The 24,816-nt window shown below is 41.2% G+C and overlaps 3 protein-coding genes and 1 long non-coding RNA gene across 8 annotated transcripts in view; 2 read left to right on the top strand and 2 right to left on the bottom strand.

Annotated features, from left to right (window-relative positions):
- Positions 1-4,823, top strand: part of si:ch211-140l13.3 (centromere protein J) — a 21,447-nt gene extending 16,624 nt beyond the window's left edge. For 2 of the 5 annotated variants that reach the window (XM_014205154.2, XM_014205153.2), the window contains exons 11-20: positions 79-213; positions 745-876; positions 1,620-1,680; positions 1,761-1,846; positions 1,957-2,061; positions 2,630-2,734; positions 2,916-3,056; positions 3,364-3,448; positions 3,555-3,675; positions 3,837-4,823. In XM_014205154.2, coding sequence (XP_014060629.2) covers positions 79-213; positions 745-876; positions 1,620-1,680; positions 1,761-1,846; positions 1,957-2,061; positions 2,630-2,734; positions 2,916-3,056; positions 3,364-3,448; positions 3,555-3,675; positions 3,837-4,026 — 1,161 coding nt within the window. In that variant the 3' untranslated portion in view covers positions 4,027-4,823. Of the gene's footprint in view, positions 1-78; positions 214-744; positions 877-1,619; positions 1,681-1,760; positions 1,847-1,956; positions 2,062-2,629; positions 2,735-2,915; positions 3,057-3,363; positions 3,449-3,554; positions 3,676-3,836 lie in introns of those variants that run through there. The other 3 variants (XM_014205155.2, XR_001329295.2, XM_014205156.2) reach the window with 3 other exon arrangements.
- On the bottom strand, positions 4,712-10,016 carry ttll2 (tubulin tyrosine ligase-like family, member 2). The gene is made up of 2 exons (XM_014205157.2): positions 7,131-10,016; positions 4,712-6,687 (listed from the first exon to the last, which is right to left on the bottom strand). The coding sequence occupies exon 2, from the start codon at positions 6,662-6,664 to the stop codon at positions 4,850-4,852; it is 1,815 nt and encodes a 604-aa protein (XP_014060632.1). The 5' UTR covers positions 6,665-6,687; positions 7,131-10,016; the 3' UTR covers positions 4,712-4,849.
- Positions 9,557-16,830, top strand: LOC123743474 (uncharacterized). The gene is made up of 5 exons (XR_006770290.1): positions 9,557-9,768; positions 10,462-10,570; positions 11,021-11,076; positions 11,868-11,956; positions 16,788-16,830. It is a non-coding gene; the product is annotated as an uncharacterized lncRNA (long non-coding RNA).
- On the bottom strand, positions 16,825-24,816 carry LOC106607795 (unc-93 homolog A). The gene is made up of 8 exons (XM_014205158.2): positions 24,512-24,816; positions 24,209-24,390; positions 19,018-19,247; positions 18,688-18,810; positions 18,381-18,592; positions 18,117-18,252; positions 17,795-17,926; positions 16,825-17,702 (listed from the first exon to the last, which is right to left on the bottom strand). The coding sequence occupies exons 1-8, from the start codon at positions 24,599-24,601 to the stop codon at positions 17,422-17,424; spliced, it is 1,386 nt and encodes a 461-aa protein (XP_014060633.1). The 5' UTR covers positions 24,602-24,816; the 3' UTR covers positions 16,825-17,421.

Below are 24,816 nucleotides of genomic sequence, written 5' to 3'. Positions count from 1 at the left end.
TGTAACACTTCTCTTATCTACTAGTGACAAAGTGTCAGTAGCGCTCATTATCTATCAGTATATAATCCATATGCCCAGGTGTCTGAGGATATTCATAGAGCTACTAGTCAGAGGATAAGGGAGAGGAGATCTTCAAGTTTTTCCAGTCACAGTGGAAACCCAGCCAGAAGGTCAACAGTTGGCAGTTTTCCAGCTGCAGAGTCCAAGGTGCAGGTACTGTATACAGTATAGCTACACACCATATGAAAGCCATGAGGCTCGCAGTTTTATCCTAACAGGAAATAGCTTTGGGCTGTATTTCTAAGAGATTTAACTGTATATTTGGGCAGAAATCATTTGAAAAGTTTACAGAAACCAACCGACAGCTCCCCTCTGTGCTCATCATTTTCCATTGATCAAACAAAGCTGGTTTACTTCCTGCTCAACTGATCTAAGATCAGCCCTTTCTATCTCACTCAGTCCTAACTAGGGTTGCGAAATTCTGGGAAATTTCAATAAATGTCCTAGTTTTCCAGAAATCCTGGTTGGATGATTCCGGATTTCATCCAACTGGGATTTCTGGGAAAACCAAGGAATTTATTGAAAGTTCACAGAATTTTGCAACACTAGTCCCAACCTTTTCAATTATGAAAGAACAGTTCACAACATTCCCTGAAGTAACTACACTAATACAGTAGATAGAGGGGCATCAACCAGAATAGTGGATGTTATAATGTGTCTATAATATGGATATTTTTTCCTCAGATTCCTGAACAAAGAAAATTATCACATATGGTTTCTGAACCAGCTCCTTCAGTCGTCCACAGCAGAAGTGCTACTCCTGCATTCAACAAACCACCTGTCCAAAAGAGTACAGCTTACAGTAAAATGGACACAGTCAGTATGAATCTTATAATCAGTCTGGCAAACAATCAAGTAATGCATTCTGTTTAAAACAAACATAGAAACCTGAAGGCAACTGATTTCTGTACAGTACTATATATTCCATGTGATTCAGATCAACCTGACATTGTATTTTCAGCTCATTTACCATTTTAGAGGTATATGTTGTATTTTATCTCAAGTTTTGTCAGAGATAGACGTCCCTGTCTGACTGCAGTCAGCTTGTTAGGCTAAATGTAATAAGTATCAAGTATAAAATGTGTTCTGAAGTGGTCTTTAAGCACCCCACTAATAATTTATAGCGATTTACAATGGGCCGTGTCAGATTAGTGACTGTGCCCATTATTCATTATTTATACTGTGTAATGAATATACTCATTGCCAATTCTAAGAATCTTAAGTGTTAAAACCTGATTTTACTTTTCAATAGTTTTTCCTTCTTCATAATGTATGAACACTTTTGAACCAAGGTTCAATAATAGATGGAACAAGCACAGTTAAAATGCAATTTCATCCAAACTGGACAAAAGGTTGTCTTTAAAACTGCATGTGACGCTTTCATAGGTCATCAAGGCCAGCTAAACATATTGTGTATTGCAAACGAAAATGTACAGTAGCCTAATGTCCCTTATTAAGAATTTAGACTAACGGATGTTCTTTGTATCTCTTCCTCATAAGAAGCATGAAATGAGAGGGCTAGTGTTTATAATTATCATGTGACTTGATTCTTTCTTTAGCCTTATCACAACTATCCCACCAATGCTCAAAGCACAAGGGATTGGGGACCTGCCTCCTTAAGTAAGTACTCTAGTCTGTTCTGTGCTTACTATACATTCAATCAATTGATTTGGAAATGATATTCATTTCATTCACAACAGGCCTTTCATCAAATTCAGTCAGTTTTGAGGACACCCATCACACAAATGACTGTCTCTTAAAGCAGCGTGAGAGCAACAGAGATCAGGTACATATGTCTGTAACATGGTCCTCAGACAGCATCAGTCGATTGTAACACACTGCTACATGTAACAAACAACCACTATGAAATAGCCCACTAATTCTCGCTGTCCTCAGGGTTTGGGTCGGTCAGTGGAAAAGGAGACGGAGGCGAAAGGTCGACAGAGCAGGAGCGCCACACCAGCAGTCAGCAAATACTCCAGCTCAGAGTCAAAACACAGGGTATTGAAGCCTAGCAGAGGTTCTGATGTGTAAAGTAATCAACTAAAGTTACTGAAATAACCAGTTCTACATAGGTAGATTGTTATTTTGCTCACTTCAAACATTTTAGTCATTTAGCAGACGCTCTTATCCAGAGCGACTTACAGGAGCAATTGGGGTTAAGCGCCTTGCTCAAGGGCACTCTTACCTCATTTGCACACACTGTACATAGATTTTTCTACTGTGTTATTGACTGTACGTTTCTTTATCCCATGTGTAACGCTGTGTTGTAGTTTTTGTCGCACTCTTTTGCTTTATCTTGGCCAGGTCGCAGTTGTAAATGAGAACTTGTTCTCAGCTGGCCTAACTGGTTAAATAAAGGTGAAATAAAAAATATTAAAATCGTAAGATTTTTCACCTATTGTAGCCGCCTCGGGGATTCGAACCAGAAACCTTTCGGTTACTGTCCCAAAACTCTTAACTGCTAGGCTACCTTTTTGGATGGCTGTGTTTCTGAGATACTATAGTTTCTTGCCAAGGTCTTGGACCATATTGGACAGCTTTAACAATCCCTAATTTGTTATTACAGGAACCACGTTTGAATCCAGGAGCGATGAGTGGTAACTCCACCCACACAACACACAAGGGCATAAACAATGACGTGTGTGAAGAAATACACTATCCAGATGGTAAGGTAGGAAAATTCCCCTATGTTGTAATTTCTTTGAATGAGTACTTGTATGAAGTATATCATTTTCTGCCCTTTCATTAAAGTTTCATTTCAGCAATTCCAAAGTATCCCACTCACAGAGTTACCACTCACAGTGAAACAATAATAATGTGTCAACATGCCATGATATTGCTCTGATACACAGATAGAACAACTTCTCTCCAATGGCTGGCGTGTATTTACATTCCGCAATGGAACTAGAAAAGAGATCACTGCTGACCAGAAGTCAGTAACTGTCACATTCTTCAATGGAGATGTCAAACACATACTGGCAGATGGGAAAGTGGTGAGTAATATGTCGTACTGGGGACTATGCCAGTATTTAAACTGTAACTAATGCCTTAAAGCTTGAATCCTTAATTGGTGAAACTGCCATGTCCATTTGGGATATTACAACAACAAAGAAATTACTGCAAACAACAAAAAAATCCCCTCGGACATCATTGCACACGTAATAGAACAGCAGAATATGTCATGCGTTGTTTTTTACTTCGTTGCCGGATGCTCCTCTTCTTCATTTCATTAACAAAATAAAAACAATAACAAAGGCGCTGTGGGGGATTTTTTATTACTCCATTGTTTCTCTTTGATAGGTGTACTACTATGCTGATGCACAGACAACTCACACCACATACCCAACTGGTTTGGAGGTCCTGCAATTTCCAAACAAGCAGATAGGTAATATTTTTAACAAAGCTCTAATCTGATATTCCCTACATGGCCAATTTTCAGGGTGACCAGGCATAGACACAAATAACAAAACATGTATTCGTGTTGTCTGTAGAGAAACACCACCCTGATGGAAAGAGGGAGATCGTTTTCCCAGACCAGACGATAAAGTACCTCTATCCTGACGGCAGAGAGGAGAGCATCTTCCCAGATGGAACAGTGGTCAAGCTCTCAGAGTAAGATACACATACAGTACTTGGCTCTATTTTATTTAGGGTAAAATCTTAACAACTGCTGCATTTTTATATTTTGTGTGTGTGTGTGTGTGTGTGTGTGTGTGTGTGTGTGTGTGTGTGTGTGTGTGTGTGTGTGTGTGTGTGTGTTTCTGAAACTGTAGAAGTGGGGAGAAAACAGTGGAGTTCAACAATGGCCAAAGAGAGATCCATACGTCCCAGTACAAGCGGAGGGAATACCCTGATGGAACATTGAAGACGGTGTATTCTAATGGAAGGCAAGAGACCAAGTTCCCCTCGGGCAGAGTACGCATTAAGGACAAGGATGGCATTATCATAATAGACAAGAAATGAAGAACATATGTTTATGTTTTTCAAGCCTTTATACCAAATTAGCAATGCTCCATTGTGTTTGACTGTAGCTATTTTCCTGTGGCATATTTTATAATTTTCATAGGTGCTTGTGTGTAAACAGACATTTTTAAATTGTGTATGTTTATTATTCAGAAATCATTGTACACTAAATAAGTACTACTAATCAATACAATACATTTGTGTTGAAACTATTTTGTAGAGATCTTTGAATGTCCATACTGCTCTCTTGAAGGAATATATTTCGTATTTTTGCATGGCAATGTTATAACCTTCTTGACCTCTTCATTTGTGTCAGCAGGATTCTTATGTTGCACAGAATTACAGATTATTCATGAGGTCCCCACATATCCCTTGCCTCTAAAACAACAAGGCTGACATGTAGGGTAGGGCTAATAACTTACTGACCTGGTCCCAGTTTCCTGCTGAGGAGTATTTCTGTCTGTAATAAAGCCCTTTTGTGGGGAAAAACTCATTCTGATTGGCGACTGGCTCCCCAGTGGGTGGGACCCCTGCCCAGTCATGTGAAATCCATAGATTAGGGACTAATGAATTCATTTAAACTGACTGATTTCCTTATATGTATGTAACTCAGTAAAATCTTTGAAATTGTTGCATGTTGATTTTGTATTTTTGTTCAGTATAGATACAAAAAAACATAATTTGTAATTGTGGACAAATTACAAGGTTGCTTTTCCATGTGTGTTGATACTGTATACTTTTGTGTTTGTACACATTAATGTTTAGGCTGTGCTAATAATAAATTATTCCAAAAGCTTCATTCCAAAAATGTTCATTTGCTCAGTTAGTTTGACAAGTGGCACTCACTAAGCAGAGGAGGGTTCGTAGGTCCCCAAAACAAATACCCCAAATCCTTTTTCTCTTTGCATCTATCCAACTCATTGTCCCTCCCTCTCTTCTGTTTGTGGCTACAACCTGATGCTAGCTGGCTGATGAGCTTGTGAACCTCGTGGACTGCAGTCTTAACGTTGAGCTTGTCCCACGACGCCTTCAGTGTGACCTCATTAAAAGGAAACGTCAGTATGAAGTCTCCCACACGGAGTGGTGGGGTGCTCTCATCTTGGCTTTTAGGGTCCCATGGGAATTTAGGAGTCTTGTACTTTTGAATGTGAATGGCAGGTAGCTTACAGCAGCCCCCGGCTGGTTGCCTTGAGGCCTGCCACGGGCTAACAAGTGTTGACAGGTTTCTGTCATCAAACTCTGACTCTACGTCTGTAACCTCAGACCACTGGATGGCCTCTGTCATCTGTGAGAGCACTGGATGTGTCTTTCTGTTTCCAGTTACAGCTGCAGTCTTTGAATGTGGGATGAGTATCGGATTCAGAGCCGAGCCCTTGGTGTTGCTTATGGAATTCCTTGCAGAGCGGATCCGGTTCATCTCAACTGATGGAAAGTATCTCATACTGTCAGAAAACGTAGAGTGGATGCTGTTACTTTTCTTGTTTGCTGGGTGGTGCTCACACATAGACTTGGGGAGCAACAGCACTGGGGACTGCAGAGACTGGCTGCCTAGATAGCAGGGGCGTTTGTACTTCTGTTTGAGATATCCTCTCTGTCTAACACTGTCCATGGACTTGTAGTTCATCAGATCAACCAGGTCATTGAGAAGTACTTTCTTGACTGTCACGTCTACTTGGCAGTCGATGGTGAGAGCAGGGCTGTAGTTAACCTCTAGTAGCCATGGCTTATATTTGGCATCAATTAGGATGTCAAACCCAAAGAGCTCAACACTGTTGGGACTGGAAGGTACGGAAGGGGCTATGGTGAGCAAAGTTAGTGTGACAATGTTGTTGATCTTTTGCCAGAGGAACAGTTCATTGATACCTTGGCTATGAAGAAAGCAGCGGAATTTACTCATAGTCCACTTACATCCTTGTCCCACTCTCTCTTTGTCTGTTGTGTAGAAGGGGCTAAACTTATTAATGCTCGCGTTGGTCAGGTGAGAATAAATGTTGTCCAAAGATGTCAAATTGTATTTCTCAGTCGCAAAGCGTACCAATCCCTCCTGATGCATGTAGATAGTGAGGGGCTGAAAACTTTTCACACAAACATAGATCCGAAGGTCAAATTTATACCCTGAGATGAGGAGAGGATTGCTGATGTATCTCTGAACGATCACTGAGGAGTCATACACCAAGTCTCTGATGTCCTCAAAGATAAAGATGCCCCTGCCTCTTGATAGATCCACTGGCTTGCAGATCCAATACCCCGACCTGCCTCCATTCTTCAAACGATGCTTGGTGTACTCTGCCAGAAACCTGGTGTAATCATTGGGGAGGATGAAAGTTGTCGGGCTGAAGTTGTAAAGACCTGAGCCGAACGTCCCTCTCATTCTCTTCAGGTTTCTGGCCAGGCAATCCTTGCGGGTGATGCCCACAGTCTTGGGGTGATGGTTGAGTCTCTGCCATGGCAGTATGTTCTCATAGTCTGAGTTGTGGAAGGCTGAGGTGCGCCAGTAGAGGTTCCAGTCTCCCTCCTCCTGCCCCTGCTCGTCATACTCCTCCCAGCCTCTCTCCAGCAGCACCTCTCTCACCAGCTCTGGGGCTCCCTCGTGTAGCCGGAACACCAGGGGTGCGGGGCCACACACCCCTGCGGCCATACCAGGTAAGCAACAGTCTGATCCTTCAATAAAAAACAACAGTATCATTATATTGATGAGGGTACAAAATGAGTCACAGTTTATTCCTAACTTGGAAGGTAAACTGTTGCCTTACAGTCCTAGCAAAATTATTTCTTAGAAATTGCTCTTTGCTTATAAAATATTTGTGAATACATTTTAATTGAAAACAATCATTGCAAATCAAATAATTCAATTCAAATCATTTTGTTCCTATGCAATCAACTCTTTGTAATCTGTGCTGGGTACCATTCTCTATAACATTCCACTCCTACTACGTGTCATGCGCCAATAGGCGACAATAGCTAAACAGAGACTGGCAGTGGCAACCAACCAGGCTAGCAGGCTTCACACATGGGCTTTAGAATTCAACATATGGTTAATGAACCTCGATTACCGTCACACATCTCACTGAAATTGTCCAATATCGTATTTACATTCTACCTACCTTGATGAGAGATCTCTTCGGTCCCGAGCTTTCTTCAGTTCTGCGGGTGTTATTAAGTTAAGACCTTCACGCCTGCCGGTCATCTGTGTTGCTAGGAGAACCCACTACCGCGCGAAAGATAGTGTAGCCTATCATGTGGTTCGACCAGGACGGGTGGAGGTCAGTTTTTCAGATTCAATGTAGCCTACAGTAACAATACGATATATTTGAAGTCAATTAGCCGACATTTGAAGACATAGCCTCAACGATTTTTACCGAAATAAAGTTTTTCCCACTTCCACTTTTACTGGTGAATACTGAATACATGAAGTTCAAGTTGTTGTTTTTTCTACCCACATTCATACCGAAATACTTTGGTAGAGGGTAGCATCAGTTAACAGACAATAATACAATATTTAAACCATGTAAAAAGAACCATGTTGACCTCACTACCGCTACACATATAACCTCTACTTTACATACAAAAAATGGTATGTATATTTCTCGTAATATTCACACCATACATATCTATTTACATGAGAGCTGTATTCCACATTGTCTATTTAATACAGTTAAGATTTAAGTCCCTCTATGGTTTGGACTTAAATTCCCCCTCTGTGTAGAATTTCTTCTCTGTTTGAATTCCACCCCACCATAGAGTACAACTGCCACAAGTAGAACTCCAGCCAGGATGTAGAGCTTGATTTCCAGAGATGAAGTTGCTGAGCGCATAAAACACTACAAATCCCACTGACTCCCATAGTCGATAGTTAGCAAATGCTACCTCCTTCTGGTCATAAAAAAGAACTCCATAGAATGCTGAAAAATGGAAAGAAATCTTACATTTTTTGTTCCATCTGAACAGCCGGTAAAAGTTATAACATCGGTGGCTCAGTGAACTATGGACAAGTCAGTAACCTTGTCTGAAAACTGTTAGCTTCCAGAATAAATGCACAGCACAGTTTTTTTTAGCTCAGAGAGCTAACAGTCTTGAGGCATGCTGGTGACCTGGATTCAATACCAAGTTGGTCACACATTAATAAAGGTCAGGCAATCATGACTACAGGAAAAGGGTAACTCGCCCTTGATTTGTGTCTGCCATACAGCATCTGCATTGCCCCAGACAGCAGGAAACACAAATAACACAGGCAGCTGGTCTGCGTGAGGCCTCCAGAACAACAGAGCCAGGATAAGGGCTGCGTGTCATTGAAGCTGGAAGAGAGTTACACTAATACCGTAAGTAGAAGTGGATAATCAAAGTGATTGTTGATATGTTAAAATGTATCATCTGGTGTTTACATTGTCCCCCCTTACCAAATGAAATAATGTTTCTCTTCCAATGTATTGTGACAGCTTCCCAAAAAGTAAGTTGTGCCACCAAAGCAAATCATTACATAGCCAACAAAATGTATCCCCAAAGCACATGTGACTTAACTCTAAAAAAAAAGTGACATAATGTGGTCAGATACAGGGTTTTTCCTGAACAAAACAAATGTCTTAGTTTTAGTGATTTTAAAACATGTTTTAATTACTATTGTTAGCTTTAAGGATTGTGTTTCGTAAATGTGCGTAGTAACTTACACTGGTGTAGTCCGCAGTAAGGAAATCCACCTCCAGATCAATGTATGAGGTCAAAAGGATGAGAAGAACTTGTCTCTTATCTCAAAGTTGTTTGAATGTGTCAAGAAAAACAGTACATAAGGGCTCTTTGTTGCCCTTAGAGTCCAGTTTATTTTTGCTGTCTATGTTATCCAGGAATGCAGCCACCAGAATCATTGCCAGAAGGTTAACACCAGCAGAAAATACAGTAGATATTTCTGCTGTGATGTTTGTATAGCGCGAGAGGAGGGGATTGTTTCAGTGATTGACATATGATTGATACGGTTACAGTGGGGTAAACATAAGGTATGTCCTCCTATGATGTAATGTCTGTATGTACGGTTTACATTTTTACAGGGCAGCTCACATAGGCAGCAGCCTGACAGTGTTCACAGACTTGTCATCAGGTCTGGTGGAGTTTATAATTACTGCACTAGAGCTTCCAGTACTGGACACTCCACAGAGCTGAGCTTCACCTTGAGTTACATTCACTGTAAGGAAAGAGAGACAGGTCACATGTCTGCGAGACACAATAAGAAAGGATATGAAGCTGAATCTCTGTTACGTTCCCCGGTTTCTGTGTTGTTGTGGGTTTGTATGTATGTGTATGTATTTCAGGAAATGGCTTCCTGGATTCCCCCAAGCAGCTGATTGGTCGGCCCCATTGCAGATTGGCGCTGACCCCGCCCTCTCGTCAGGGGATACAGCTGTCTGCAATTACAGACTCCTTCTCCAGCTGTGTAAAAGCCAGTGTTCCTTTGCTCAGTGAAAGAGTTTCTGTGTATGCCCCAGTATTGTTTGTTGCTCAGACAGAGCTTATTGGTATGTTCTTTGTTGCTCAGAGACAGGTTTTGTTAAGTATTTTGTAGCCGCTGCTTCTGAGGTATATGTGTGCCAATAGGATGCAGTGTTTATGATTATTGGAATTGTCTACTTACGTTTGTATTATTCTGTTTCATTTGTTCCCAGGGGGGAAGGGGATGGCACCTTGGGAGTGCTTAGGCAAGAGCCCTGCGGGCATACATATACCCATAGTATGTACTCTGTCTATGCACACAAGGTAAGACCTGGGTGGACCATCCCCCTGTATTTTGGTTAGTGCGCCAGCTGGTGCTAGTTAGGTAGGTAAGGTAGGATAAGGGGCACTTTAACTTTTACTTTCTTTTGCTTTGGTTCCGTCCAGGCCCCTTTTCCCAACATTACTGTGTGAAGGAGTAAATTCCCTGTTAACGGTAAAATTCTGTCTCAGTCATCCTTACCCACACCTGCAGTCCCGTACCTCTTTCACTCCACCTGCAGTCCCGTACCTCTTTCACTCCACCTGCAGTCCTGTACCTCTTTCACTCCACCTGCAGTCCCGTACCTCTTTCACTCCACCTGCAGTCCCGTACCTCTTTCACTCCACCTGCAGTCCCGTACCTCTTTCACTCCACCTGCAGTCCCGTACCTCTTTCACTCCACGGGAAGTTGAGTGTAGCAGGGTGTTGTGTTCCCTCCAAGAAGCGTGCATAACAATCTCTTTATGGGAAGTTGATAATTCATCTATTTGTCTGCAGTTTTATGGTAAGCCATATAACATTTATGAACACTGCACAGGTAGTTAAAAGGTTTAGTTATCTGTGCTTGTATCTTGGCCAAATATAAGGGATGACATCTGATTTCCCCATACAGAAGACAACTGGTACAAGAGGAAATATATCCCAAAGTAGTGATTGACTACGTCCTGACTTTTTGTTTTGTCGTCTGCCTACAGGTTGCCTGTAGTGGTGAGATATGTACTGGCAGCAGACCACAGTGGAGATCCTCCCAAACGAATGATCACTGAGACTGGGATCAGGCTTGCCCTGAAAGAAAACAGCTCAGTAAGCAGCTGCTCTTTGCAAAATAAAGCTCTTTACAGTCTTTGTTAGATTGAATTGACATACTGTATGACTGGGCTCACTGAGGGCAATATCATCATACCGTTCTGGAAAGAAGGTTCAAACTGTATAGATCACATAGCTGCAACAATAGTCTATTTGCAGCCCAAGTATCGTATAAGGCTCGGTGTGAGAAACAGAGGACAGGATAATGCACGAATAGGCAATGCTGACTGATGCAACTCCCATCCCCTCAGAGTTCAAACTATTCTGAACAATATAACATCATTTGGGATTTACTAACAGAATATATTTACTTTAAATGCAATCCTATGAATAAAAAAACAACCTATTGGTATAGGTTTGTCTTAGTAGTTCCAGATGTGCTACTGACTAACCACCTTCAAAGACTCTGACATATGATATAATTGGTTATGGGATATTTACCTGCAGGCTCTAGAGACTTCCAGTTGCTGTGAACATCACCAGTAATCCACAAGAAACAACACGTACGTTTTTCATATTTCTTCCCATTTTCCTCAAAAACGAAGGATCAGTTAATGACAAAAACACTAAGAATCTATGAAATCCTCTATATCCAGACACATTTGCAGACACTTGAAGATCGATCCTTTGGACTGGAACAGACATATACTTACAGCCCAGTGCTAACCTTAAATATCTGCTCAGTATTAAATTATGGATTTAATGAGTTACCTAAGTACAGTAAGTTTCTTATTAAACTTCATGGATATTATGAATGTGGTTTCACGTCATTTTTATTGTAAAAAGCATCTCACATATGCTGATAGCCATAGTGTGGCCAAGTACATTTGACAATGCTGTTGTCATGGATGCAATATTCTCAATGTTTTATCACTGTCTGTATGATTATCCTCATTGAGTTCTGTGCTCTTTATCTCCAGTTTCATATCGATAGTGTTCTCCTCACTTGGTGTAGGGCTAATGTATTCACCATATTCCACTGAAAAACAAAGTGTCACTGAGAGCAGCAGAACTCCCATAAGGATGTAGAGCTTGGTATTCACACAGAGAAAACGGCTACAAGCGAACGCTATCACATATCCCACAGCCTCCCATAGGCGATAGTTGGCAAATGCTGCTTCCTTCTGGTCATGGAAGAGAACACCATAGAGTGCTGAAAAATATATAAAGAGACAATTGAATCAAGCTCAAATAATTCATTGTGCCTTGCTTGTAAAGTGTTATGTTTCTATGGAAGGATCTGAATGCAAAAATACAGTAACTAACTCACCATTGGTTTGTGTCTGCCACACAGCATCTGCCAGGCCCCAGAGGGCAGGAAACACAAAGAACACTGGCAGCTGGTCTGGGTGAGGCCTCCAGAACAACAGAGCCAGGATACAGGTAAACTGGGTGGTTGTGGCTGCCAGAGGAAAATTACAGTATTTATATGGCCAGTGATGAGTCTTATAGTATTGATATTGTTCGAGAGAGAGCTCACTAAACTATATAACTTGAGTCTTACCCAAAGCGAAAAGAGCTACCCGTCCAGAATATTGTGACAGACGCCCAAACGCGTAGGAAAACAGCGACCTGGTGGCACCAAAGCAAATCATCACATATGTAGTCCCAAAGCACAGGTCACATATTCCTACGAGAAGTCAACAGAATCACTTCAGTATCTATAAAGAATATCGGATTGTTATTAGACGTTCCGTACCTTGGTGTACTCCCCGTTGAGAAAACCCAACTCCAGACCAATGTAGGCAGTGACTGGGATCAAAAACACCTGTCGCCTATCGTTTAGCTGTTTAAACGTGGCCAAGAAAGTGCTGCAGAATGGCTCCTTGTTACTTCTAAACTCAAGTGTCATATCTCGGTCAATGTTATCCAGAAACACAGCCACTAAGAGCATGGCCAGCACACCCACACCTGCAAAAACCAAGACACAACTTCATTAAAACTGCATTATGAAACACTATGTTGGCTTGGCTATCGTAAGTCGTTTAGCTGATATACTGCTGTCATTGGGAAGTAGGCTCACCCACATAGCAGCCCATCAGTGTGCACTAATCTCTCCGGTGGTCTGGTGGAGTTGCCTGGGGCCTCGCTGATGTTGCCACAGCTACCCACTCCACAGAACTGTAGATCACTCTCACTGATGTTGACTGGAGAGAAATACAGTAGTAAACACAATGAAGCACAATTTGTAGCGAGAAAAGGCACAACTCACTGACACAGCATTTCAATGCAACATAGAATGTATGAGTCGATAGTGTAAATGAGTCAATATTGTGAATTACATACAAGATGTAGCTTTGTAGATAAGGTATGCCATGCCACGTTTTGCCTCTTTACAGTGGAAATCCATTATTGTCACACTGACCTGAGGTTGAGTCTTGCCCGAAGACAATGGAGGACATTAGATTTCCCCAGACTGCTGAAGACTGGTACAACAAAAACAAGATCCCAAAGTACTGGTTTATCACATCTTGGTTCTTCTTTTTGTCCTTCTCCGCTTGTATTCTACCATTTATGGTAAGATAGGTGCTTGTAGCTGACCATAAAGGAGATTCCCCTAATCCAAGGATTATTGAAGTAGGGAGCAGGGTTTCCCTAAGAGAGACAAGGCAGCACAGTATAATACAGTACAGTGAGCAATCAGTAGACTAGATAGAGGGGTTGTGTGTCCTATTGGGGTGCATGGGAATTTCAGTTTAGGGTCACGCAATGGACACTAAGGCATTTCAGATGAACCTTTACATGATTTACTATGTGGGCGTTAGTGATATTTATTTGTAAGTACAGTACCAGTCAAAAGTTTGGACACACCTACTCATTCAAGGGTTGTTCTGTGTTTTTACTATTTTCTACATTGTAGAATAATAGTGAAGACAGCAAAACTATGAAATAACACACATGGAATCATGTAGTAACCAAAAAAGTGATAAACAAATCAAAATATATTTTAGATTCTTCAAAGTAGCCACCCTTTGCCTTGATGACAGCTTTGCACACTGTTGGCATTCTCTCAACCAGCTTCATGAGGTAGTCACCTGGAATGTATTTCGATTAACAAGTGTGCCTTGTTAAAAGTTCATTTGTGAAATTTCTTTCCTTAATGCGTTTGAGTCAATCAGTTGTGTTGTAACAAAGTAGGGGTAGTATACAGAAGAAAACCCTAATTGGTAAAAGACCAAGTCCATATTATGGCAAAAACAGCTCAAATAAGCAAAGAGAAACAACAGTCCATCATTACTTTATGACATGAAGGCCAGTCAATCCAGAAAATGTCAAGAACTTTAAAAGATTCTTCAAGTGCAGATGCAAAAACCATCAAGCGCTATGATGAAACTGGCTCTCATGAGGACCGCCACAGGAATGGAAGCCCCAGAGTTACCTCTGCTGCAGAGGATAAGTTCATTAGAGTTACCAGCCTCAGACATTGCAGCCCAAATACATGCTTCACAGAGTTCAAGGAACAGACACATCTCAACATCAACTCTTCAGAGGAGACTGTGTGAATCAAGCCTTTATGGTCGAATTGCTGCATAGAAACCACTACTAAAGGACACCAATAAGAAGACACTTGCTTGGGCCAAGAAACACGAGCAATGGACATTAGACTGGTGGAAATCTGTTGTTTGGTCTGATGAGTCCAAATTTGCGATTTTTGGTTCCAACCGGCATGTCTTTATGAGACACAGTAGGTGAACGGATGATCTCCCCATGTGTGGTTCCCACCGTGAAGCATGGAGGAGAAGGTGTAATGATGTGGGGGTGCTCTCCTGGTGACACTGTCTGTGATTTATTTTTGAATTCAAGGCACACTTAACCAGCATGGCTACCACAGCATTCTGCAGCGATACACCATCCCATCTGGTTTGTGCTTAGTGGGACTATAATTTGTTTTTCAACAGGACAATGACCCAACACACCTCCAGGCTGTGTAAGGGCTATTTGACCAAGAAGGAGAGTGATGGAGTGCTGCATCAGAAGACCTGGCCTCCACAATCACCTGACCTCAACCCAATTGAGATGGTTTGGGATGAGTTGGACCGCAAAGTGAAGGAAAAGCAGCCAACAAGTGCTCAGCATAGGTGGCAACTCCTTCAAGACTGTTGGAAAAGCATTCCAGGTGAAACTGGTTGAGAGAATGCCAAGAGTGTGCAAAGCTGTCAACCACGCAAAGGGTGGCTACTTTGAAGAATCTCAAATATATTTTGATTTGTTTAACATTTTTTTGCTTACTACATGATTCCATATGTGTTATTTCATAGTTTTGATGTCTTCACTATTAATTTCCAATGTAGAAAATAGTAAAAATAAAGAAAAACCTTTTGAATGAGTAGGTGTTCTAAAACTTTTCACAATGTACTATATGTTTTGTCAGTAACCATTTCTCTTATCTGTTCAATAAATCTCAGCACTGTCTCTCTAAAGATGACTGCTGAGCTTAGTTGTCTTGTTGTGTTGTCATGTAGCTCTAGTAACATATCTTGTTATCAGGTTTTATTATAAGCCGAGAGCCTATAATTTTGTAACGAGCTAGGAATGTGTAGGTGTGGACATTTTGTCACGAAGCCACATCATAACATATTATTACATATTCTTCAGTAATAGCTTTACCATCCTGGATAGAAGTTTCCAACTGTGTACACAACATTGCATCCCATCGCAGCAACAATGGTCCATTTGCAGCCCAGGTATTTTATAACCAAGGGGGCAACAAACATGGAGGACAGAATGATGGAGGCAAACTGCACACTTGCTGAGGCCACACCTACTCCTTCTTCAGTGTTCAAACTGCTCTGTAACGTAGTAGTAAAAGACAAGGAACAAAGTCTACTCATTCAGCTTTTATGAACAGTTATGGAAACCCCAGTAATAGTTATGACATTGACTGGGATAGGCCTATTTGTTTAACATATAAAGCTTTAAAATGCACTTGAAGACATTGTCTATATAAGTGAATGTCATAAACAATAACAAATGAGAGATTCCTACCATACTAATAAAATAACAGATATTGCTCAAATAATGATCTGGTTTAGCGTATATCCATGCCTCAGTGTAATTCTACCAATTCTTACCTGTAGATTCAGAAGGCTTCCAGTTGCAGTAAACAACAGTAAGAATCCAAAGGATACAACCAGGAGGTTTTTCATACTTCGGCCCATTTGTCTCTATGGTTATGCTTGTCTATATTCAACAGTGGTTGTGAGTCAGAGGTCAATACAGCAGTTCATGATGTGCAATCTAATATAAGCTCAGAGTACATTTACATTTACTTCATTTAGCAGACGCTCTTATCCAGAGCGACTTACAAATTGGTGATATCCAGTGGAACAACCACTTTACACAGTACTTTACACAATACATTTATATTTTTTTTTTTGGGGGGGGGGGGTTAGAAGGATTACTTTATCCTATCCCAGGTATTGCTTAACGAGGTGGGGTTTCAGGTGTCTCCGGAAGGTGGTGATTGACTCCGCTGTCCTGGCGTCGTGAGGGAGCTTGTTCCACCATTGGGGTGCCAGAGCAGCGAACAGTTTTGACTGGGCTGAGCGGGAACTGTGCTTCCGCAGAGGTAGGGAGGCGAGCAGGCCAGAGGTGGATGAACGCAGTGCCCTTCTTTGGGTGTAGGGCCTGATCAGAGCCTGAAGGTACGGAGGTGCCGTTCCCCTCACAGCTCCGTAGGCAAGCACCATGGTCTTGTAGCAGATGCGAGCTTCAACTGGAAGCCAGTGGAGTGTGCGGAGGAGCGGGGTGACGTGAGGGAACTTGGGAAGGTTGAACACCAGACGGGCTTTGGCGTTCTGGATGAGTTGTAGGGGTTTAATGGCACAGGCAGGGAGCCCCGCCAACAGCGAGTTGCAGTAATCCAGAGTAGCTACACTTTGGCCTTGAAATACGTCAATTAGTCATTTATGAACTTAATTGTTCTGTAATACGCAACTAATTGAATCATGTAGTTGGTGCAATAGTTTTTATTGGTGGGTTTTGTAAAACCATTTTTAAATCATCTCTATGCCCTAATAAAGCAATGTGGTAAATCAGACATAAGATTAAAATGAGTGCCTTGTCACAGTTTGATGTTCCAAATGGGGCATTTCATTGGAATTGTTTTTAAAAATACCCCTACAATGAATACAGGAGCATGTATCACTGTAAAAATAACAGTAATGAGAGATTCAAGAAGTAATTGTACCTTCATTCCCTTTTGTATTTCCAGACACCATCATCAGCAAAGCACACCATAAGTCTTTCACTGAAAGGTAAATCAGTTGGTTTTTATTGAACATTTGCTTGTGGTTGAAGAAGCACAGAGCCACCCTGAGTAGTCTCATCGTAAGCCAAAAACAATTATGTAAGGGGAAGTTTCATTATTTGTGATGACCCTGCTGTGCTCTACCACTCGTATTGTTGGCACAAAGACTTGAGACTACAGAACAACTGGTTATTAAATCGTTTTAACTCTATGGTAGATTCAAGTTTGTAATCTGCTTCATTAGTGACTCAGTACTGTATTCCACTCTCAGTTACAGTTTAGCATAACACGATGTGATTTGAATTCAACATAGCAGCCATGACACAAAAATAACATACACATTTTTGACGTTTTAAATCTGAATTGTACAGGAATTCTGCATAAAAAGTGCAACCAGAGAAAATGAATACACATAATTCAGGGTCAAGATAGTGTGAGAATAATACATTTATAGAGATCCACAAAACCTCTCATTTTGTCACACTAGAAAAGTCTCCCATTGGGGTTGGCGTATGACAGTGGCAGAATGGTGATCTCCAGATCTCTCTCACTGGGTGTCATTCCCTCACATACTGTACATAACAAATCCACGTCTTGTCTACAAGCTGGTCTGATTGAGGATGTGATTTCCCGTTGTTGAGTAGTCTGTGTCGTATATTCCCTCCTCCACTGGAAGAGTAGGATTCTTGCGTTCTTGGTACTCCACCCACAAATAGGTTACCATGGAGAGGATCAGAACTCCCAGGAGGATGTAGAGCTTGATATCCAAACAGAGGAAGGTACTGTAGGCGAAGGCTATAACGAATCCCAGGGATTCCCACATACGGTAGTTAGCGAATGCTGCCTCTTTTTGTCTGGGGAAGAGAACCCCGTACAGTGCTGCAAACAAGAACAAAACCCTTGTTACCTCAGTCCTGGACAAAATGTTTGATGTACCTAACATGTAATACATAAATGATAGCTCAACTCACAGTTGGTTTGTGTCTGCCACACAGCATCTGCCAGGCCCCAGAGGGCAGGAAACACAAAGAACACTGGCAGCTGGTCTGGGTGAGGCCTCCAGAACAACAGAGCCAGGATACAGGAAAAGTTGGTCACCGCAGCTGTAAGAGAGGTGAGTAGTGAGTGATTTTGACTTTACATGTGAGTTCTGCAGATGTAGGATCTAAATTATAATCCACATGTCCTGTTGCTGCAGGATTATATTCCTGCTGTAGCAAACTGGCAAAAATGAAGATCCACATCTGTATACCAATGAAAATGTTAATGTCTTTATTGGAAAGCTCTTCTTACCCAAGCAAAACAGTGGGGCTCTTCCAGTGTATTCTGCCAACCTCCCAAACATAAAGGAACATAACGAATTCGCGGCTCCAAAACATATCATCACATATCCAACATTATGGATTCCTAATGCACAGGTCACATAGTTCTGCAATGGAAACACAACAAAGGAAGGTCACACGCATGACTTTTAGCCACTCTTACGTTGATTATGAATTCTTCCATGTTGGATTCCTAGTGGCACAGTATGAACCATATGTCTTGTCGGCATCTCACCTTTGTGTATTCACCGGAGAGGAAACTCTGTTCAAAGCCACTGTACATGGTCAAAGGGATGAGAATGACTAGTCTCTTGTCCTTCAGGAGCGTGAATGTGGCCAGAAAGGTGCTCCAGAATGGTTCCCTGTTGCCCCTGAACTCCCGGGCCTGATCTCTGTCTATGTTATCCAGAAATACTGCCACTATGATCATGGCCAGCACACCCACCCCTGAAACACAACCGTTACACGTGTTGAACATAGTCGCAGCAGAACATTTCACTAGCATCAACCTACAACACTGAGAAACAATAATACGTTCTTACCAATATAGCAGCCGACTAGCGTCCAAACCAATTGTTGTGCTGGCTTTTTGGTCGTGGTGTTTGAATTGATATCAGCACACACACCTGCACCACAAAATTGTAGATCTTCCTCGGAGACGTTAGCTAGGAGGACATAAAGATATTATGACAGATAGTAACATAGAGGAAGGTTGGGCAACAACAAGTGTCATAAATGTAGACTACACATGATTGACTTTAGCCTACAGTTAGCCTTTAACTTATAAATGTTACTACTTTCACAAACAACTTGCACTTGTTCTGTGTGTGCATGTGTACGTAAGTGTGTGTATGTGTGCACTTCCTTCTTACTACTATTTGAATCTGAACCGAATATCAACGACGACATGAGGTTTCCCCATACAGCCGAAGACTGGAATATCAGGAAGAATATGCCAAAGTACTTATTGATAACATCCGCTGCCTTCTTGTTTTCTCTAGGGGCCTGCAGGTTGCCGCTGATAGTGAGAAGGGTACACTTGGCAGACCAGAGTGGAGACCCTCCCATACCCAGGATCACAGAGGTGGGGATCAGAGTATACCTGAAAGAGGACAGATTGATATGGTTAGCATCAGACACCCTGCCAACTGTTTGTAAGCTTAAACCTCTACTGACAGGCCAGGAAGCATAGCAGACCAGGGTAGGATTCATACAATGTGTGTAAACAACTTTGCCAATGGACACTACTCTCACATGATTTGTTTCATTAACTCACGTTAGAGTAATAATCCCAACTCTACTTGGTAATAACAAGTTAATACACAGTCACGTTCACCCTCACTCACACACTCATTACTGACGCCACACACTTATACCCACATGCACACACCTCCTCACTCCTACGCTGCTTCTAAAATCTATATATTACGACCATTATGCTGCTGTTCATTGATTATTCATTGTCATTACTCATTACCATTAGTATATATCTATTTATCTTGCTACTGGTCACTATTACTCCTGTTTACATCTATATATTACCATTGGTATACTACCATAAGTATTTCTATACTGAACAAAAATATAAACGCAACATGTAAAGTGTTAGTCCGATGTTTAATGAGCTGAAATAAAAGATTCCATGTGAAATTCATAGATTAGGGCCTAATTTATTTATTTCAATTGACTGATTTGCTTATATGAACTGTAACTCAGTAAAATCATTGAAAATGTTGCATGTTGCTTTTAGGTTTTTGCTCAGTACTGAGAGAAAATTGAAAAACAGCTTCTATCTTAAGGCCATCAGACTGTTAAATAGCTATCACTAACCGCCTCCACCCATCACCCTGCCCTGAACATAGTCAATGTCACTAGCCGGCTACCACCCAGTTACTCATCCCTGCATCTTAGAGGCTGCTGCCCTATGTACATACAGTTGAAGTCGGACGTTTACATACACTTAGGTTGGAGTCATTAAAAATTGTTTTTAAACCACTCCACAAATTTCTTGTTAACAAACTATAGTTCTGGCAAGTCGGTTAGGACATGACAACTAATTTTTCCAACAATTGTTTACAGACAGATTATTTCACTTATCACAATTCCAGTGGGTCAGCAGTTTACATACACTAAGTTAACTGTGCCGTTAAACAGTTTGGGAAAATCCATAAAATTATGTCATGGCTTTAGAAGCTTCTGATAGGCTAATTGACATAATTTGAGTCAATTGGAGGTGTACCTGTTGATGTATTTCAAGGCCTACCTTCAAACTCTGCTTGACGTCATTGGAAAATCAAAAGAAATCAGCCAAGAACTCAGAAAAAACTATTGTACACCTCCACAAGTCTGGTTCATCCTTGGGAGCTTTTTCCAAATGCCTGAAGGTACCACGTTCATCTGTACAAACAATAGTACGCAAGTATAAATACCATGGGACCACGTAGCCGTCATACCTCTCAGGAGGGAGACGCGTTCTGTCTCTTAGAGATGAATGTACTTTGGTGTGAAAAGTGCAAATCAATCCCAGAACAACAGCAAAGGACCTTGTGAAGATGCTGGAGGAAACCGGTACAAAGTATGTATATCCACAGTAAACGAGTCCTACATCGACATAACCTGAAAGGCCGCTCAGCAAGGAAGAAGCCACTGCTCCAAAACCGCCATAAAAAAAAGCCAGACTACGGTTTGCAACTGCACATGGGGACAAAGATCGTACTTTTTGGAGAAATGTCCTCTGGTCTGATGAAACAAAAATAGAACTGTTTGGCCATAATGACCATTGTTATGTTTGGAGGAAAAAGGGGGAAACTTGCAAGCCGAAGAACACCATCCCAACCGTGAAGCACGGGGGTGGCAGCATCATGTTGTGGGGGTACTTTGCTGCAGGAGGGACTGGTGCACTTCACAAAATAGATGGCATCATGAGGCTGGAAAATTATGTGGATATATAATTGAAGCAACATCTCAAGACATCAGTCAGGAAGTTAAAGTTTGGTCGCAAATGGGTCTTCCAAATGGACAATGACCCCAAGCATACTTCCAAAGTTGTGGCAAAATGGCTTAAGGACAACAAAGTCAAGGTATTGGAGTGGCCATCACAAAGCCCTGACCTCAATCCCATAGAACATTTGTGGGCAGAACTAAAAAAGCGTGTGTGAGCAAGGAGGCCTACAAACCTCACTCAGTTACACCAGCTCTGTCAGGAGGAATGGGCCAAAATTCACACAACTTATTGTGGGAAGCTTGTGGAAGGCTACCTGAAACATTTGACCCAAGTTAAACAATTTAAAGGCAATGCTACCAAATACTAATTGAGTGTATGTAAACTTCTGACCCACTGGGAATGTGGGTCAGAAGTTTACATACACTCAATTAGTTTTTAATAGGATTAAATGTCAGGAATTGTGAAAAACTGAGTTTAAATGTATTTGGCTAAGGTGTATGTAAACTTCCGACTTCAACTGTAGACATGGGACACTGGTCACTTTAATAATGTTTATATACTGTTCCACTTCATATGTATGTACTGTATTCTAGTCAAGGCCATCCTTTTTAACTATTGCTGTACATATACTATTATATCCACGTATTCTTCAGTTATACTACATATTCTATCCATATACTGTCCATAATGTCTATACAAACCATCATATATATATACACACTCAAATCTAAAAGTAAAAGAATGGAATGAAGAAATATAGAAATATTAGTACTAGTCCGGAGTAGTCCGGAGTATGTATATAGATATATATATATATATATATATATATATATATATATATATATATATATATATATATATATGTGTGTGTGTGTGTATAGATATATAGATATATAGATAGATAGATAGATATATGTATATATATATGTATACATACATACATACATACTCCGGACTAGTGCTAATATTTCTATATTTCTTCATTCCATTCTTTTACTTTTAGATTTGTGTGTGTTGTCTATTGTTAGATATTACTGCACTGTTGGAGCCAAGAACACCATTTCACTACACCCACAATAACATCTGCTAAACATGTGTATGCGACCAATAACACTTGATTTGATATTCCTGCTACCGGTCACTTTTCAGCTATGTTTACATGTACACTGAGTGTATAAAACATAAGGAACACCTTCCTAATATTGAGTTGCACCCCCTTTTGCCCTCAGAACAGCCTCAATTCGTCAGGGCATGGACTCTACAAGGTATTGAAAAGGTTCCACAGGGATGCTGGCCCATGCTGACTCCAATACTTCCCATTGTTGTGTCAAGTTGGCTGGATGTCTTTTGGGTGGAAACTGTTGAGCATGACTACAAACCCAGCAGCGTTGCAGTTCTTGACACACTCAAACCGGTGTGCCTGGCACCTACTACCGTACCCCGTTCAAAGGTACTTAAATATTTTGTTTTGCCCGTTCACCCTCTGAATGGCACACATATACGCAATCTTTGTCTCAATTGTCTCAAGGCTTCAAAATCCTTATTTAACCTGTCTCCTCCCCTTCATCTACACCAGGTTTTCCTAAACAGGGGTACGCGCAATGCTGTCGGGGGTACGCCAAATAAAAATGTGATTCACATTTAATTTTCTTCACATTTTCAAACAGTCCATTTATATTTTCCAACGAGGCTACACATTTGGGTGAGGTTTTCTTCTCGGCTGAGTAGCCTCGTTTCACTGCCAAAAATAAAATGAAACCATCTAGTGTTCAACGAAATAACACAATGTCAAATACAGGTAGCCTAGTCAAATAATTAACATCCAATCACATCAACCGTTACTCTCTCGGGGGAATTCCACTAACGGACCGTATGTAGCCAAACGTAGCTGCTGCTCATGTTGGTATCTGTACTGATGGCGCAAAAGCCATGACAGGGAGACATAGTGGAATGGTAATGCGGGTGCAAGCAGTTGCTCCCGACGCCACTTGGGTACACTGCCACTTGGGTACACTGCCACTTGGGTACACTGCCACTTGGGTACACTGCCACTTGGGTACACTGCCAGTTTTCTGGATTGGGTTGCGCTCAGAGTATCCTGCCTTGGCAAATCGCGCTGTTAAGACACTGTTACTCTTTGCAACCACGTATTGTACCTATGTGAGAGTGGATTCTCGGCCCTCACTAGCATGAAAACTAAATACAGGCACAGACTGTGTGTGGAAAATGATTTAAGACTGAGACTGTCCAATACAATCCAACATTGCAGAGTTATGTGCATCCTTTCAAGCACACCCTTCTCATTAACCTGTGATGAGTTATTCACAATTTTAGATGAACAAATAAGGTTTTATGTGTAAGATGGTTAAATAAAGAGCAATATTATTGATTATTATTATTTGTGCCCTGGTCCTATAAGTGCTCTTTGTCACTTCCCACGAGCCGGGTTGTGACAAAAACTCTCACTCATTCTTATGTTTAATAAATGTATCGTATAGTGTGCGTGTGGCAGGCTTACAATGACGGCAAAAAAAAACATTTGAGAGTGCGCTGACCCTGCTGCTAGAGGGGGTACGCAGCTGGAGGTTGAATGTTTGAAGGGGTACAGAACTATAATAAGTTTGGGAACCACTGATCTACACTGATTGAAGTGGATTTAACAAGTGACATCAATAAGGGATCATAGCTTTCACCCTGGATACACCTGGTCAGTCCTAATGTTTTGTACTCTTAGTGTATATCTTACTACCAGTCACTTTTTATGTATAAACGTTACCCCTGCATATTGAATAAGGTACTGGCACAGTTCTTGCATTCTCTTTCTTCTTCAAATTATATTGTACTTGTGTGTTTTTAATTTAACTTTCTATTATCTATATTATTATTATTATTATTATTAGCAGCGTATTGTTGGGAAAGAGGTCTGAAGTAAGAATTTCACTATACTGTTTTACACCTGCTGTAGCCTGTGCATGTGGCTAATAAACTTTTAAACGTGAAACCAACTTTACTCATTGGGGTGCTAGGGAGGTACATGCTTCAATCATGAAGAAGAAACACAGCTTGTGGTAAGCTGTGACAGTAAAGGTCTGAAGAGGATTTAGACAGTTTTGCGTTACCATCCTGGATAGAGGTTTCCAATTGAATAGGTCACATAGCAGCCCATGCCAGCAACAATAGTCCATTTGCAGCCCAGGTTTTTGATGAGAATGGGTGGCAGGAACATGGAGGACAGGATGATGGAGGCATAGATGACACTGAGAGATGTCACCCCCATCCCGTCCTCTGCATTCAGACTGCTCTGTAACACAGGAAAGAGATGGTGCCATCAATTATCAAGAGCCAGAAATTCAAGTGTTGAATTTCATTGAAGCAATTCGATTGGACCAATCATCCAAGATCTATAGTATGTTGTTTCCTACCTGTAAACTCTGAAGTCCTCCGTATGCTGTGAACAGAGATAAAAATCCAATGGATACAATCAGAACATTTTTCATATTTCGGTCTATCATGTCTGAAACTTGGAAAACCGTAAGGTTTAGGCTCTAAGTGAAAGGTATATTCCAGATTACAACTTCACCAGATGGTTGTCAGGGAATGTCAAGGCAAGGTGTCATGCTAACCACTGTGGCTGATATAGTTAAGCCGGCTGAGTAAAGGACAAAGTTCATTCCAGTCTATAAAATGTTCGATATGTGGAGTGCTCTTATCAATAGGCATTCTTATC

The sequence above is a fragment of the Salmo salar genome, chromosome ssa06 (assembly GCF_905237065.1).
Source record: "Salmo salar chromosome ssa06, Ssal_v3.1, whole genome shotgun sequence".
NCBI lineage: Eukaryota > Metazoa > Chordata > Actinopteri > Salmoniformes > Salmonidae > Salmo > Salmo salar.
The sequence above is the reverse complement of the archived record's forward strand: the minus strand, read 5'-3'. Positions and strand labels throughout refer to the sequence as shown.

Bases quoted from the DNA above. Each gene is read 5' to 3' on its own strand.
- ttll2 (XM_014205157.2), bottom strand. From the start codon at position 6,664: ATGGCCGCAGGGGTGTGTGGCCCCGCACCCCTGGTGTTCCGGCTACAC.
- LOC106607795 (XM_014205158.2), bottom strand. From the start codon at position 24,601: ATGATAGACCGAAATATGAAAAATGTTCTGATTGTATCCATTGGATTT. The intron at 24,391-24,511 runs GTAGGAAACAAC...CCTGTGTTACAG, and splicing joins GAGGACTTCAGAGTTTACAG to AGCAGTCTGAATGCAGAGGA. The intron at 19,248-24,208 runs GTAACGCAAAAC...GTCCTCTTTCAG, and splicing joins GGAAACCTCTATCCAGGATG to GTATACTCTGATCCCCACCT.